Source organism: Pavona decussata, unplaced genomic scaffold (assembly GCF_977016875.1).
Source record: "Pavona decussata unplaced genomic scaffold, jaPavDecu1.1 SCAFFOLD_149, whole genome shotgun sequence".
Taxonomy (NCBI): Eukaryota; Metazoa; Cnidaria; class Anthozoa; order Scleractinia; family Agariciidae; genus Pavona; species Pavona decussata.
This window is the reverse complement of record NW_028145561.1, coordinates 921,262-938,496: the sequence shown is the minus strand read 5'-3', so window position 1 is coordinate 938,496 and position 17,235 is coordinate 921,262. Positions and strand designations below refer to the sequence as shown.

Here is a 17,235-nt window from a genome sequence, read left to right as displayed (position 1 = left end):
ATGACCCACAAAATGTGGAATAACTATATTGTAGATAATGAATAATGTAACCAAACAGTGCAATCACAACATCAGCAAATGTTGTGCTACTATAAAAATTTGATAGGCATAATAATTGTGCAAGCACAGTGCTAAAAGACAAAAAAGTACCAATTTGCTTGAAATTTACATGATCAAAACAATTTGACCCTCTAATTTTCTATTAAACTATCAGACATCAAGTAATGAATTGAAGGCTCAAAGTTTCAAAATTTTATTTTTTTCATTGTTCCTGAGTAATATATATAGTAATAGAAGTCACAATTCATAACCATATTAAATCAGTTAAAAATAGGCTCCCCTGCTTACAAGTGACTTAGCTTTAATTGAGCAAGATTTGGTGACTTCACACACTCTGAAACTGCAGTCTTGAGTAACGGCCTTGACAACAACATTGAGTTGAAGATCTACAGCAAAAAGAGAAAAAATCATGCACTTTAGTCAGTTCTTCTGTGTGATTACAGTGTTCACATTCGTTTTTAACTCATGGTGCTATTTTATTGTACATGTGGGCATTATAATACTCCACAAACTGACTGACAAATCACAGGCAAATTAAAGTAATAATGTTATACTCGACCGGATGAGTCACCACACAAATAAAGCTTGCAATTGATTCTCAGTACAACTACAATCATTTGATTGTTCATTTCAACTAGCGCTAAAACTACAAACTTACCCCATAAAAACGTTTGTAAATGTTTTTTTTTTAAATAAATAGGAAATGGCTACCTCGACAACCGAGATCAGATGAATTTGTAGCTAAATTCACAGAAGCACATGCATTCGTTTGGTTGAATTGTGCATCATACATTTTCAAGCCAGTCTTTTATCAAAATCATTGATATTAAAGCCTACCTGTTTCTAAAAAGTAGTTGTCCACGTTTTGTTGCTTAAAGCCATCATTTTCTAGCTTAAAAGAAGAAAAAACCGAGGAAATGTGCCTTGTTTTCTAGAGTCCTGCTAAAATCCAAAAGAAACGGTCTTTCTGCGAGCCTGCAGTGTATAGCTGCTGACCAAATTTGGCTTTGTTCATGCCCAGTCTTCCAAGTCTGATGGAAATCCAAAATGGCTGCCGGTGGTTTCCTTGTTTCCTTTATAAAAGAAGTATATATTGTGCAAGAAAGCGACAGGGTAATCATTTGATGAAGACTGTGAGCAAACTTTTAGCTATTGGAAATCACTTTTAATTTATAAGAATGAATTGCTGAGTCTGAGTATCATTAAGACACTATCATGCTGCATGACAAGCACTGATCAGACAATCAGCTGAGTAAACTTATTTATTTGTCTATTGAATTATATCCTTTGGTGGGAAGCCATATCAAGCAGGAATCTTGGTGCAACATATCACAAATTTAAATTGCCAAAACGAAATTCCATATTCCATGTACCCGTTTCTCTGAGACATCCAAGCAATAGGTCCAAGCAAAACACCAGCAGTATTGATGACATTGCATTATTGCAACTTTCAGAGTTTTAGTCAACAGTCTGTACTTTCCAACACCTTTAAGATATAATTATTTACTCTGGAAGCTCAAACTCAGTAGAAACAGAAATTTTGATTCTTATTTTGAAATGTGACAAATGTATTTGTTACTAAAGCGGGCAGATCTACCAACATTGTATGCCCGATGTTACTTTCTTGCGAACAAACTTTTGTAACTCTATATCTTTATCAAGAAACCACAAACGCTCAAATTTGCTGCCTCCACCTGCCCTTTCATCCCACAAGCTTAAGAGCAATAATCGTTTTATAATTCCGGTGTGCAAGACCAATCGTTAAAAGAACTCTTTTATTATTAGTCATTAGCAGTAGTATGTAGTTTTTTTAATAATGTCCTTTTTCCTCTTGCAGAGTTCTATGCATTCTTCTTTATTATATGTTACCTGTAATTATTAAATTTTTTCTATATTTTGTATATATTATGTTTTTCAGTTTCATACAATTTAATTATTTGTACACGCAATTCAGTCTCAGACTGCGAAGTGTATTTGAATAAACGGTCTTATTGATTACATGTAATAAAATAAATTACCAAATGCCTACACTGTAATTGCAAGTGTAATGGCCTTTTATTTTCCATGACCGTTTTTTTCTATCATAGGGGTCTTGCAAACATCCTTATTAAATCCTTGAAGCTCATGAAGGATCCTGGCAAAGGTCTTTGCAAGATCCTTACTATCAAGGATCCTTTTAAGATCCGTCAAAGATATTCAGCTTAATTTAAAAATCTTTTAGGATCCCTAAGGATCCTGACAAAGATCTTTGCAAGATCTTCGAAGGATCCTTATTAAATTGTTGAAGATTTTGGCAAAGATCTCTTGCAAGATCTTTGAAAGGATCTTTTTAAGATTCTTCAAAGATTCTCATTAAATCCTTGAGGATCCTGGCAAAGATCTTTGCGGGATCTTCAAAAGGATCTTTCTAAGATTCTTTAAAGATCCTCATTAAATCCTTGAGGATCCTGGCAAAGATCTTTGCAAGATCTTTAAAAGGATCTTTCTAAGATTCTTTAAAGATCCTCATTAAATCCTTGAGGATCCTGGCAAAGATCTTTGCAAGATCTTTAAAGGATCTTTGTAAGATTCTTCAAAGATCCTCATTAAATCCTTGAGGATCCTGAAGGATCCTTACAAAGATCTTTGCAAGACCTTTAAAAGGATCTTTGTAAGATTCTTCAAAGATCCTCATCAAATCTTTGAGGATCTTGAAGGATCCTTGCAAAGATCTTTGCTGGAATCTTTGCAAGGATCTTACAAAGATCCTTGCAAGATCCTTACCAATTCCTTGAGGATCTTTGTAGATAGTATAACAAGATCTTGCAAATGCAGGATCTTTGAAGATCTTTGGAGGATCTTCAAAGATCCTATAAGGATCCTTTGAGGATCTTTATCTTTAAAGATCTTTGGCAGGTCTTTGAAGATCTTTAAAGATCCTTGAAGATCCTGTGAGGTTTTTCACCAGGGTAAGGTACTAACCGTTCTATTTTCTGAAATCGAGATACACTTGGATCGCCAAGATTACACAAGGTTCATTTTGCCGATGTAAAAGTTTTCTATACAGTTAGCTTCTATTTATTCCTGTTTAATGTGAACAAGGCTTGAAGAAAATACCACAAACATGTATACATGTTTGATTTACTGTATCTACGTGGTGCTAATTTTGATAAATGTTACACAAAACTGAACACGAGAATTGTTATAGTTCTTGAGTAGCATTTCTGAGAAGCCCGGTTTGGCCATTGCTTTCCGTTCTCTCAACTGCGATTGGTTGAGAATAGAAGGCTTTTTACCTTTAAGCCCATCAAGGGTAATCAGATTAAACAGTTCAGAAAAGTCAAAGGTTTGAATGGAAATTTTAGGGCTGTAAAAACTTTTCACAAACTGCACGTTTTTATTAATTTTCCGTTAAAAACTTATGGTGTGTTTTCAAAGATGCAGTAGAATAAATTTGGAGATCCTACATGTAGCCACTGTTGAGTTAATTCTCATGTGGTGTAACCCATACATTTTCTCTAATTCAACGTCTGAGATATGACAACAACAAAAAAAAAATACATGGAAAATGCTATTTTGGCAGTCAATCCAGCCATATTATTTTTTTCAGCGGGCATTTGCCTTACAGCTTTTAATACTTTCACTGTGAAAAGTCGACAGAGTTGGTAATTTTTAATAGGTTCAAACTCAATGAAAATTGACATTGTCTCTCAAGGTTTCATTGAGACAATGTAAATCTATAACAAGTCCTTCAAATCCTGTGATTATCGACCTTAATCGACAATGTGAACTAATTTTTTTGTCAGTTATTGAGTTCTTTCCACTTGTCCACCATCATATTTTGACGATCGATTTTGTTTATTTAATGCAAAGTCCTGCTGACCAGTGTAGAAAAAACCATTACGTGCTCATACACTAAAATATTCAATAAAATAACTCAGCAGTACCGGGGGCCCATGGTAGTACTTGAAGATAAAATTTGAACTTGAAATTTTGAAACTATAAACCTTTATTTGACAATTTTCCCAAAAAGATTCTGCTGGAACGCGGTTCATCACGAATTCCCATCTGTACGGGGATTTGCAGGTTAACATTCTTGGCTCCAGAGCTAGATTCTAATTTTGAGGCTGAATTCTCACCCTATCAAGATTCCAGTTTTAAATTAAATATTTGGCATGACATTCGCCGATGGCCTCAGGTCCTTTCTCTTTGTCCCTCCATACTTATGCTGACGATAAAACTTGCTAGTTATCGTAAAAACAGATGATAAATAATAAATAAATAAACAAATAATTAAAACGTTTGGCGCGGATTTAAAGACAAGGAGGTCCTGTTTCAGTTGGAATTTGGTCACGCTCCGGATCACGGTAATGATTGCGTAACTTAAATAATGATCCGCTTCCGTATATGGAGTGAAGAGTCCTTCTATGTTTGTTAGCGTTGTCTGATTGCTTCTAAAGGTGGTTGCAGTTGATTCTTACTTAGTTTAAGGTAAGCGTAAAGAAATTGATATAGTATTGTTTGTGTTATATTCTGTTCGCTTTCTTTTTAGGTTCCATCCGTTTGATCAAGGTTTCGTTATAAAACGTTATGTCTTATCTTGTTGGAATGCTTCAGTGTAAGTGGCGTGAGTTAGTAAAGCTTGCACTCAACGCGTCCACAAATTTAGTCGCGGATACGGTCTTTGATTTCGATCTCTCCCGAATATTTTTTATACTCTGAAGCATTTTAATTGAGAACTTTTTATGTTTCGGAAACTGAGTTGCAAACCGGTTGTATAACATGCATAGCGTGATCGATATTTTTTTAGCAACCAATTTACACAGGAAATGCGGACATTGAATATAGCTATTCGTGTCTTCTCAATGTCTTTTGGTGGTAATTTAATATCTTTTTGTCTTCGCCTCCATGTCTTTATTTCCATAAGATATGTACTGCCTTTCCAGAGCATATGAGGAATACTTAAAAGGATAAAATTTCTGTTAGAGTATTCTATGTTTACAGTGTAGATGAAGGAAATTGAAAGGATCCTTCATTAAATCATATAGCTGGTTGAACAAGCACATTGTGATGACGTAAATCTCCTGATGCCTTTGTGTTGCAAGCTCGTGATCGGTTCAGTTTAATAGCTCAGACTAAGCACAGGGAATAACATAGAGTCGAGTACAAGCGACCATTGTCTCTAGACCTTGCAAGTTCTATTGTTTCTAGATAAAAATCAAACACTCTGTCTCTTGAGATTTTCAGTGATGGTCAAATTTCGAACGTTAGACCTCGATTTCTATTGATTTTTATCGAAAGGAATCGAAAAAATAAAAAAAAACAGCAGTAATTGACTCTTAGGGCACAAGACTGTAGTTGCTGAACCGGACGCGGTTCGTTGACGATTCAAAACTATCCGAAACTTCATGATATTATTGTACACTATTATCGGAAGTTAAAATAAAATAAAATAGAATTGTCGGTGTCAGCTGTGTCTGCTCACATTCGCTTCTGGATTGAAGGACAATTTTTTTACCATTTGCTTTTTAAGAGTTTTATTTACCTTAGCGAGCGTTTGCCTTACAGCTTTTAATACTTTAACTGTAAAAAGGTGACCGAGTTGGTAACTTTTAATAGGTTTAAAGCCCAATGAAAATTGACATTGTAAATCAATAGCTAGTCCTTGAAATCCTGTGATTACCGACCTTAATCGACAATGTAAACTAATTTATTTGTCAGTTATTGAGTTCTTTCCACTTGTCCACCATCATATTTTGACGATCGATTTTGATTGTTTAATGCAAAGTCCTGCTGACCAGTGTAGGACAAACCATTAGCGACTGAAAATGATTCAGGCCCTATATATAGTTGTTTAACACATACGCACAACAATAGACATGCAAGTCAACTTGGTATCGATAGCCAGAATTTTTTGTGGTTTAAGATACTAACCGTTCTGTAGTCTGAAATCGAAATTTGGGTCGCAAAAATTACACAAGGTTTCATTTTGCCGATGTATAAGTTTTCTATCAGTACAGTTAGCTTCTATTTATTCCTGTTTAATGTGAACAAGGCTAGGAGAAAATACCACAAACATGTATACATGTCTCATTAACTGTATCTATGTGATGCTAATTTTGATAAACTTGACACAAAAATGAACACGAGAAAAGTTATAGTTCTTGGATAGCATTTTCTGAGAAATTGAAATGCGTTTCTGAGAAGCCCCGTTTGGTCATTGCTTTCCGTTTTCTCAACTGCAATTGGTTGAGAATAGAAGGCTTTATAACCTTAAGTGCATCATGAGTAATCAGGTGAAACAATTCGGAAAATTCGAATGTTTTGAATGGAAATTTTAAGGCTGTAAAAACTTTTCACAAACTGTAAGTTTTATTAATTTTCCGTAAAAAACTTATGGTGTGCTTTCAAAGATGTAGTAGAATAAATTTGGAGATCCTACATGTAGCCACTGTTAGGTTAATTCTCATGTGGTGTGACCCATACATTTTCTCTGATTCAATGTCTCAAACATGACAAAAAACACAGGGAAAATGCTACTTTGGCTGTCAATACAGCCATATTATCTTTTTGTAATATTTTTGAAGGCATCAGCACTTAAGCCTCTTGTTCGTGCTGCGATGTGCCTGCTAATGATGTGCAAGCAAACACCCCATTTAATATTGTAACGTTGTTGTGTAGGCCTTAAGCCTTGAAATGACAACATAAATCCAAACAACAGTGTGCATGATTGCCTAACCATTTTGCAGAGAAACACTGTATTTATCGGTTTATTTCTTCCTTTTAAAGGTTTAAAGTATCAGTCAGTTTAATATTAACTTCATGCAATGAGCTCAGTGATCATGAAGACGTCGCTGTGTTTTCATGTGACATGTATTTCATTTGTTCCTTTTTGTACTTTGCAGTCGACAGTAAACAGCATTAAGAAGAATTCAAGTATTCCATGATGTCAGGACCAGGACCAGGACCAGCTGAGGTAAATGGTTATTTTTTGGCTTTAGATAAAATTCACTAAACTGGTGTTTGATTGTTTGCATAGAAGCCGGCGCTATTTGCTGAAGCATCAACCAATAACTATCATGTTATTCTTACATACCTATTGATTAAGGGTCATATAAAAATTGTCTCCAGATGTAAAATACATTCCTAATGCTAAGGAAGCCCCTTGTCTTCTCTGGATCTTCTCTGTTGTTGAAAATTTCCGCAAACAGTAAATAACTGAAGAATAGTCAACACTGTTGAACTGTACATTCGCCAGAGAAGGGTTTCTACGGCCCGGAATGGCAAAAAAACACCACGCATGACTCAATCAACATTTCCTTGAAACTTTATTTCAACATAAAGGTAAAAGGCGACTTTAAATATCTCTACTCAGTAAAAATTCCAACCGATCGTGTCGCATGAATATAAAGTCTGAAGTCGCAAACAGTCATTACACCACACAAACAGAGGGTGGTCGGCCTGTGGTCAATTTAGGGCCCGCCATTTTGTTTGCTGTATCGTAAGGAGGCATGAGGAAAAAACGTGGGAACTGACAAAATCCTGTTCACACCAGTGCCCGTGCCCAGGAACGGTGCCCGAGTACTACCTTTGAAGGTAGTGCCCGTGCCCGGGCACGGTGCCCAGATTTTTGCTAGGGCACCGACAAAAAGCTCTGTTCAGACTATTGCCCATGCCCGAGAACCGGAAACGGGCACCTAGTCTGAACAGGGCCTTAATGAACACGTTTAACATTGCTATTAACTCCTTCTTTGGATAAAGTTTAACTTGAGGTACCTCCGTGACTCTGATAAATGAGGTTCGTCTTGAAAATTATGAGGTACGCTCTGTCAATGGACAGATGCAAAATGAAATAAAGCTTAATTTTATTGAATTGTCGCCGAAGAAAGTCTTGTACGTTTATCACAGAATCTAACATTACCTTCAAGTCTTCGTTTCTATCAAATGTTTTGGTACAAGCTGATCAAAAGATTTATCACTTCTTCTTCTCTTCCCCCTGCCAAGATTGGACAATGTACGTCGCTAACCCACCTGGTCAGGCTACGTGACCTGTACCTGGTCTAGAGAATTGTACACAATTTGTGCATTCTTCCATTAATGTTTCTTCATTACAGTTGAGCTTCTAACATGTTTTAGTTACATGTATGTCCCAGCAAAGACTGCCCTCATTATTAGCTATAATCAGCCACAGCCAGTCACATTCCTTCGGAGCCTGCCTGTCACCAGCCAAGCCTTCAATCTGACGGCCCACTCCCCCTTGAGGCCAGTGTCCAGCTCAGCTCACTCCAATCAATGTGGATAGCTGCAGTTCAAGTTCCATCATCATCCTTATCCAGACAAAGTTGCTTATGTGGCCATGGCCAGTTGTCTTTGTCATGGTTTCAGCTTGGGTTTCCACCTCAGTGCATGTATCACTTCCTTAAAGTCTACCTCAGGGAATTTTCCCTGTGCATCTTTCAACCCACAGATCATTGACAAGTACTTACATTTAGAGATCTCAAAGGGTAGAGTGTCAGGCCCCTTTCTACAGCAGCTTCTTTGGGAGGGAGGACTTGAATCTGCTCTAATGACCAAGTGTGACCTCCACTTGATTCATGGTCTTGCCCCCTTAACTCAAAAGGCCTTAACTCATCAGCTTAATGCTGCTACTGGGAGTTCTTTACCCAGGACAATCATCTCTCTTCCCCACTGGCTCTTTCCTGTAAATGAGAAAACATTCACATGTTTTTGCTCCTTCCTCCAGATACCCTCTACCATTCATTCATAAAGCCTGGTTTACACGTACGATGCAAGCTTAAGCATATAAGCGCAAGGATGTTTACACGTGTGATAAGCACAAGCATAAGGTGATATACGCAAGCGTAGAAGCATACAAAATTTGGCACAATTGTGTGGCTGGGCTGCCTTTTGGTGCAAGATTTGATTCCAACTTGGCGGAAAATAGCAACGCATGAGTAACTAGAATGTACGCTGACAACTTGTCACTGTTTTTCAGTTTCCTTTCCTTGCACTTGTGCTTATGCTTGCGTCGTCCCGGTTTACACATACGATGCAATGCCACAAGTGCAAGCACAAGAGAACGGAAATCGTTCCATTCTCTTGTGCTTGTGCTTATGCTTGTGTCGTTGCGTCATACATGTAAACCGGAACAACGCAAGCACAAACACAAGCGGAGGCACAAGGCGCTTATGCTTGCGTCGCACTGGTTTGCACGTAGGTTTCTTGTGCTTATGCTTGCGACGTTCGTGCAAACCAGGCTTAAAGAATTATCTGTCAGCAGTAATGCTCACTTCGCATTCAAGAAGGTCTCCCAGACCCTTTGTCTGGTTGCCTCCAACTACATCATGTTCTCTATGGCCATGGTGTTAAACACTTTCAGGGTTCAACCCTGCCTAAACACCAACCCATTATAGGTGTCTTGATTCAAGTTGTATGGAGACATGTACATGCCTCTACGATAATCAATTTCTAGTTAAACCTGAGGCGAATCTTTATTTCATGGATCAGCACTGCAATTTATTTAAAATTGTATGCAGTGGCACAGTTTATGGATTTAATCTTTTCCTTGACAATGTTTCTAAGTGACTATTTTTAGACTTTTCTTGAACAAATAATTATTATTGACGGGCATTGCTAAAGTGGAGTGTTAATAAATATTTCTTGGTTGTTACTCAATGACCTTTCACTATTCATACATGTAAAAAGTTGTTGTAAATATGTCACTTGTGGAAAATTGCCAAAGCACTACACAGTACATGTAGACGTAAATGATCCTGAGTTATGCTCCATTGTTCGTAGTTCATAATAATTATATGCAGCTAATGCCTTCTAACACAAACCTCATAACACGAGGTGAGCAGGGACAAGCTCAGCTGACTATCATCTGATATGTGTGTGGAAGATCGTGGCTTTGACTAGTTTGCATCAGGTTATTCTCAAATATTTTCTCTGTAATCCAACATTTAAGAAAAACTAAATACATGTAGTTGATTTTGTTCCTTTTGGGAACTGATGCATCATAAACACGTCACCAACACTAGATGGCTCTTAATATTACAAGCTATAGGAGATTGTAAAGGCTGCATTCAACTGAGAATACTGTGTTTGCTTTTTGATGGGGTTTCATTACAAGAGGGAAATGGTCACATGCAGTTGCAATGGTGGTATTTTTGGGAGATTTAGCAATACTGGCCACTTGCTGTCACAGAATTGCTGGAATTTAGGTTTAAGACCAGAGCAATACAATTTATTCTCATGCCTTTGGTGTGGGTCTCATGCCAGCTCACTTGTGGACCAATTTCTCATACCTGGTAGAAAAATGTGAGGTGTATTCAAAAAAAGCACTTTTCAAAAAATATGTTAACTCAAACCAATGCGAGAAAAAAAAACATGGAGCATAATTATTTCCTTGAAAACTTCAGAATGTTTCAGAACCTCTCCGGAAATCTTTGGGCGTCTTTGTAAATCTTTGGATATAGTAAAATAATTGTGTCTTCTTTGAAAATCTTGGCACTCTTACTGGCCTGGGTGAAAATCTCATGCCTTTACTCAGTCAGGAAAAGTTATCGGGTATATATGATTGATTTGATAAACCTTCAAACATATTGCCGTCATGTCAGTTTTGGCTACATCCATTAATGTGTAGTGAGGGGAATATTGCACTAACTTATCTTTGTTTGTGTTTGTTCTACTCTTGGTTTCAGTTTATCTGTCAGTTCATGTGTTAAAGAGTTGGTTCAAGATGTACAAATGTGCTTAGATTATGATTTGGTAAGTTACAACATTGATATCAGCAATTTTCAACTCTTTAAATTAATATTCATTAGTGTTGTTGTATGTGTGATGCAAGAGAGACGATTGCCTGTTTAACTCAAGGCTTTAATCAGCTAATCTCATATCAAAGTACATACAACACAAGAAAGACATGGCAGCTGAATGCAAGAAGTCTTGGTCCTGAAGGTTATATATTATACATGTATAATTATTCCGCTGACTGGAATCACAGGCTCGTTATAAAGCACAGGCAACCCAAAAACTAACAACATGTTCACAATGTCTGTGCGCGCAATGTTCTTATATCAGCTCTTGATATGGGGTGCAACAACTATGGTATGGCTGATAGAGAAATTTGAGTTACAGTCAAATCATTAATTTTTGGTCAGTGCATCTGCTACATGTATAAGACAGTAAAGAAGAAACTAAAGGATACCGTGTAGTATGTTTTAAATCCTATGCTTACTGTATGTATTAATTTTTGTTACCACTATCATTATCTGTTTTAGCATATCTTGTGGGTAAAAAAATAAGCTGTTTTAGTTATTCACCTAATAAGAGTTCTCCCCGTCTCCCTCTTTTGTTTGCTTCTGTCAATAATTTTTTTTTTTTAATTTTTTAATGTCTTATTAGTACTGTGCATACAGCTGTAATTATGAATCTAACCTAAATTAAAACCACAGTTCCTACTAATTATTGTTTTTCAAATGAGATTTTTGTTTTCAGTTTCAGTTATCAACAAGATTAAAGGCTTCCTGAGATGTCAGGGCTATCAAGGGTATTATCTTTGGTTTTAAGGGGAAACTTGGTTGTCTATTATGATCAGCTGTAAGCTTAAAATTAATGCTTGGCTTCTGGATGTGACAGTGTGTCACAACTTTTGTCAATTGACAAATAAATAATTATTAAGTTTGAATTCAGCTTGTCATAGAAACTAAATTGGATTTCATATATTAAACAACTTGGCATGCCTTAAACTGTGAGGGAGATTTCATAAAAGTGGATTTTGAATAATAAATGTAAGATATTTCTAATTATTATGTTTCAATGAACATAACTTTGGACAGAATTACAAGTAAAGTGACAGGAAATGGTTGACATAAGATTACAGGGATTCGGCCTGCAACAAGTTTATGACTAATCTGTACATGTAGTATTTAGAAATATTGAAAATCCTTTAATTAGTTTTTTGTTTTATTAACTTAGGGTACACAGTAAGTCTTGATGTAAAACAAGATACAACAAGAAGCTGTTTTCAGCTTATACTCGGGCCATATTTGACTGCGTGGTGCGTAAGCCTACAATCTTTTGGCAGTGATAACCTCCAGCATCGCTAATTTCCCCAAATCGATAGATACAGAGATATAGTGAGGCAATAAGTAACCACCAGATAGAATTGCATTTCTTGCAGTCAGAATGAAATACAGGGGAAAACGATATTTGTTATACCAATGCTTTTGAAAATTCCCGGGCTTTAATCCTTACGTTTTCACCTTTCATTTGGAGACAGAAACCATTTGTACAGTCGGGATATGTATCTGTGTGACGCCAGGTCAATGACGGATCGTGATCTAGAGTAACGTTACGCTTCACGCGTACGTTATCCTTGTACGTTTTTCAATGTTCCGCTGTTTATATTTATAAAATATAAATGAAATACAGTGGAAAGCATTTGTTATTCATCTTTCATTTGGAGACAGAAACCGTTTCTACATTGATTCAGATTGTTTTTCAATAATAAACGTGAGACAGATCTGTATCTGTCTTGGCCCGCGGGGTCATAGAGTGATTTAGTTACCAAATTTTCGGTTAAACAAAACTAACCTTGAGGAACTAAAAAATGCTAAGTAAATAAAAACTTTATAAACCTTTCGAATTTTTAAAGTGCAAGTAACGAAAAGATGAAATATGAATGGTTGAAAAACTTTGAAAGTTAAAATATGCACAAAAGACACTAAAAATAGACACATAAACAGATTAAGTTTCTTTGCGTCTGTTCATGTGACCCCGAGTCAAGGTGACGCTAACAGCAATTTCCGGTATGATCGTTGTGAAGCCCACATTCAATAAAAAAGGGTTCTACGCTTTCTACCAAATCTTGCCGGGTGATCACTGGCATCGTATTAAAACGCAAACTTTTGCAAACGTTTTCCGTCATCATTGTTCAAGTCCGGATATTTACAGGTTTGGACAGAAATGATTTAAAGTAGTCATTAAGAATTTCCGAGATACTTATCTCTATGAATGCCAAAGTGTAATAGTCATTTGTGTCTTGCATCTGCCATCCTGTATGTGACACGTCATGTGGTGAACTTAACTCGGTGCCTCACGTTAGATCTGTATCTGTCTTGGCCCGCGGGGTAACAGAGTGATTTAGTTGCTAACATTGAGGAACTAAAAAGGCTAAATAAACCTTTCCAATGGTTTCTGTCTCCAAATGAAAGATGAAAACGAAATGATTAAAACCAGCCGATATGAATTCTAATGACTCCAGAACACTCGCTAGGCTAAGAGCAACATTCGTTAACGCGGAAACGGAGGGGAACCCAAGAAAGCGACCCCAAAAAAATAAAAAAGAATTTGATAACGCGACCGAAAACGTAACTCGTGCCGCCTTACGGCCTGAGTAATAATCTGTGCAGCCTCAGTTACATGTACATGTACAGACATAAATGCAGTACTAGAACATTGCACTGAACACATACAGTATGCTGTTCATTTGCTGTATACCAATTCTCCCCAAACCCCAAACATTCAGTTAATTCTCAAATTCATGTTATAAATGACTCCTGTGTTAGAACGTTTCTCGTCTAACCAAGGGGGTTACTAGCTCAGCGTACTCCACGGGTTGAGTTCAATAGGCACACACAAGTGTTGTTCAAGGCTTGTCTGTATTCTTACAAGTTCTCTTTACAGCTTCAATACAACATTCTCTAGCGAAGAACTTCTCGCGTTGCTTTTATGTTGGTTGGAGTATGATTGACAACCTACTGTCAAAAACTCATCAACTACTAACATAGGCTTACGTAAGCCCTTCTATGATTGGTTAGTGTTGGAATTGGAAATGGGTACCTTTCCCTTTATTTACTGTGAAAAATGTACCGTTGTTTCAAGATTTTCACTAGGTTCTTCGATATTTCCAACCAAAATAAAGCAACGGGAGAAATATAAAAATTACAATGAATATTTGGTATCGATAAAAACTACACATTCACAATCATGAGTTTGTAATATACTCGGATGAAGTTTCAGGCAGTGTTCAGTGTTCTTGTTGTAAAACAACAACTTTCCAAGAAGAAAGGCGGTACTACAAGTCCACGCCTATTTCCATAAATTAAGGTGTACGTGTTTACAACTTTCAGCTACCTTATTAAAAATACAGTACGTGGTTACAGAACAAAAGTGTTGACATTGACAGTCGCCTTCAAATGAAAAGATCTAAAGATTATTGTTATTTAAATAAATACAGTAAAAAATAACTTAAATAGCAAGATATCGGCTGGTATAGATTCGGTAAGAAAAACTGAATATCTTTACTAGAAAACGATAAAAAACAAGAAGGGTGGCCATTTCCAGGCAATTGCCAGCGAAAGGTTAACTTAAGGTCAGATACAATAAATTGCGGCTTGATCTTATGTAAACAATGTACTGTTATTGAGGAAAAACTTATTTTAAACATATTTGGTAGAAGGATCAATTTCCTGGGAAACAATCCAAAACAGAACACCTGCTTATACCAAATCTATACCAGGAGAAAACAACATTTGATCAGAGCTAGATCAGCATTATACTAAAACATAAATAGAAGGACAAAACCATTGAACTTTTTAATATTTTTATCCCTTCGATTCGAATATTCCCGTAAATAAAGCATATATTACATAACTTCTCAACACCGAACAATAGATAAACCGAAGAAAACCAATGATGAAATAATACAAGTGTGAGTTTCTACATTGTTCGTATTTTTATTGTTTAACACCTGATTGATCAGGCAATCTCGTGCAGACAGTCTTAAAGAGAATGGGCTGACTTTGAACATGAAGGTGGAGTGCATCAATTTTAAGGGGATCAGTGGACTTGTTTGTTTTTCCATTCCAGTTAAGACATTCCAAAATTCCAGAATGTTTTGTAACAGCAAGTCAAGTTTTACCTCCTTGCTTCAAAGTCTGAGCAAGACACTGTTTTCTCAAAGCAGAAAATGGATATAGCTACATATTGATAATAATTTGTCCATTATTTTTGCTTATTTTAAACCCTTTGCCTTAACTAATTGAGTTGAGAAGGAAAAACCCAGCTGCTTGACAGCTCTTCAGTAAATAATTTGTCTTAACATTTAAATTTTTAGGAGTCCTCCTTTCTTAACATAGCCTCTATATCACAGGAAGGTCGTGAAGAAGAAGCTCCTTGTTTGTCCTCCAGAAGAATATTGAATGTGACTCTTCTAAGCAGTGAATGGAGGTCAACAGAAGGGGTCTTGTCGACTGTCAACAGAGAGCTCGCCATTCAGTTGGCAAAGTTCCCTGACGTGAAAGTCAGTGTCTATCTCCCTGAATGCAGTGAAGAGGATAAAAGAGTTGCTGCTGGTCACAATGTCCATCTCATTCAAGCACAAGAAATGCCTGGTTATGAACCAATTGATTGGTTGGCTTCTGTTCCAAAGCATCATGCTAAATTGGACTGTGTCATAGGCCGCGGACTTCATCTTGGTCGACAAGTATTACACATATTACGTCATCATCATCATTGCAAATGGATTCAGGTGGTACACACTGCTCCTGAAGAACTTGGAATGTACAAAAGTTATGACGAAGCCATCTCCAAAGGAGGAAAAAAGCACCAGGCAGAGGTGAAACTCTGTCAATTCGCTGATCAAGTTGTAGCAGTTGGACCCAAACTGACTGAAGCTTTTGCAGGTTATCTCCGTTCTTGTGGAAAAGATCAAGATGTTCTCAATCTCACCCCAGGCATTTTCACTGAGTTTTCTCATGTAAAGCAAGCCTCTGAACAAAGAAGAACATTTTGTGTTTTGGTGTTTGGATGTGGCGATGGAGAAGACTTTAACCTGAAGGGGTATGACATTGCTGCTAAGGCAGTTGCTGAGTTGAAAGACATGCCCCGCAAGCTTGTGTTTGTTGGTACACCAAGTGGAGAAGAGGAGAAAGTAGCAGAAATGTTACTCAAGAAGGGCATTGACCGTAATCAACTAACTGTATGTTTTTACAATGAAAGTAGAGAGCAGCTAGCTAAACTGTTTTGTGAGGTAGATCTTGCTATAATGCCATCAAGAACTGAAGGGTTTGGTCTTGCTGCTCTTGAAGCTCTATCTGCTGGTCTTCCTGTGCTTGTAAGTGGTAACTCTGGTCTCGGAGAAGCTCTTAAGAATGTGCCTCATGGTTCAAACTGTGTAGTGGATTCAGACGATCCTAAAGAGTGGGCCAAGGCAATCAGGAGTGTCCTTCAGAAAAGAAGGGATTTACGACTTGCAGAAGCTAAGTCTATTAGTGAAGAGTATGGAAAGATGTACAACTGGGAAGAGCAGTGCAGGTTACTTGTCCAAAGAATGATGAATATCACTTCAGGTAAAATTCCTTTGTTGATTTACTTGTGAGTGATGTGACTTGTAGTATAGAGCTGTTACTTATCCTTGTTTTATTTTATTTACTTACAAGAACAAATACCCCAGAAAATGAGTTTGTGAAGGAGAGGTCAATTCATGAAACGATGACAGAAAGGGGAGTCGGCCTCTAGAAACGCATGCAAATTTATCCATTGAATATCTGGATTTCTTTGAATTTATAAAGTCTTCCATTATTATTATTAATGCTACAGGACATACATGTATTTCTATTCCCACCATGCTTTGAAATAATAATTATTATGGTAATAATGCAGTCCATACACTGTGTGTCTGATGGCTGTGCAAGCTACCTTATATTACTGTATTCTTAAATTGATTTGGTAAAGGATGTTAATGCAATTTGGTCTGCTGATTGTGGTCTGAGATGCTAATAAAGTCCAGTACATTTTGTACAGCACTATGTATTATTGAGATGTTGCTGCTTCAAGCACTGTGTGTCTTTACACTCCTAAGATGCTATGTTGGCTAATTTTGCTCATTACAATATTTTTCCCTATGAAGGTTTTTCTGTTGGAAGTCAGTCTTCAGTAGCAAGTTACAGTCAGCTTCCTTTCCCTGCAGCCTCTCAAACTCATCTGAGAAGTGGAACTGAAGGTAGGCGGGAATTAGTTTTTTAATGACAACAATCACTGACAATAATTTGCCAACATGTACATGTAGCATTTGCAAAAACTGCGTATGTCTTGTTGCCTTGTTAAATAATATTTAGATTTTTGATACTTGTATATTCTATAACTATAATTATAGAATTCTTGGAAATACACTTGTTGTTCCTTTTATTG

The 17,235-nt window shown here is 36.9% G+C and overlaps 2 protein-coding genes across 5 annotated transcripts in view; both read left to right on the top strand.

Moving 5' to 3' along the window:
- LOC146466268 (uncharacterized) overlaps positions 1-17,235 on the top strand; it is a 77,783-nt gene that overhangs the window by 15,288 nt on the left and 45,260 nt on the right. Inside the window, exon 1 of one of the 4 annotated variants that reach the window (XM_085127573.1) lies at positions 4,451-4,530. The exons of the other annotated variants lie outside the window; for them this stretch is intronic. The gene's annotated coding sequence lies outside the window, so the exon portion shown is untranslated. Of the gene's footprint in view, positions 1-4,450; positions 4,531-17,235 lie in introns of those variants that run through there. 4 annotated transcript variants of the gene reach the window in all.
- LOC146466269 (uncharacterized) overlaps positions 6,986-17,235 on the top strand; it is a 40,339-nt gene continuing 30,089 nt past the window's right edge. The window contains exons 1-3 of the mRNA XM_085127620.1: positions 6,986-7,015; positions 15,161-16,394; positions 16,955-17,047. Coding sequence (XP_084983746.1) covers positions 6,986-7,015; positions 15,161-16,394; positions 16,955-17,047 — 1,357 coding nt within the window. The remainder of the gene's footprint in view (positions 7,016-15,160; positions 16,395-16,954; positions 17,048-17,235) is intronic.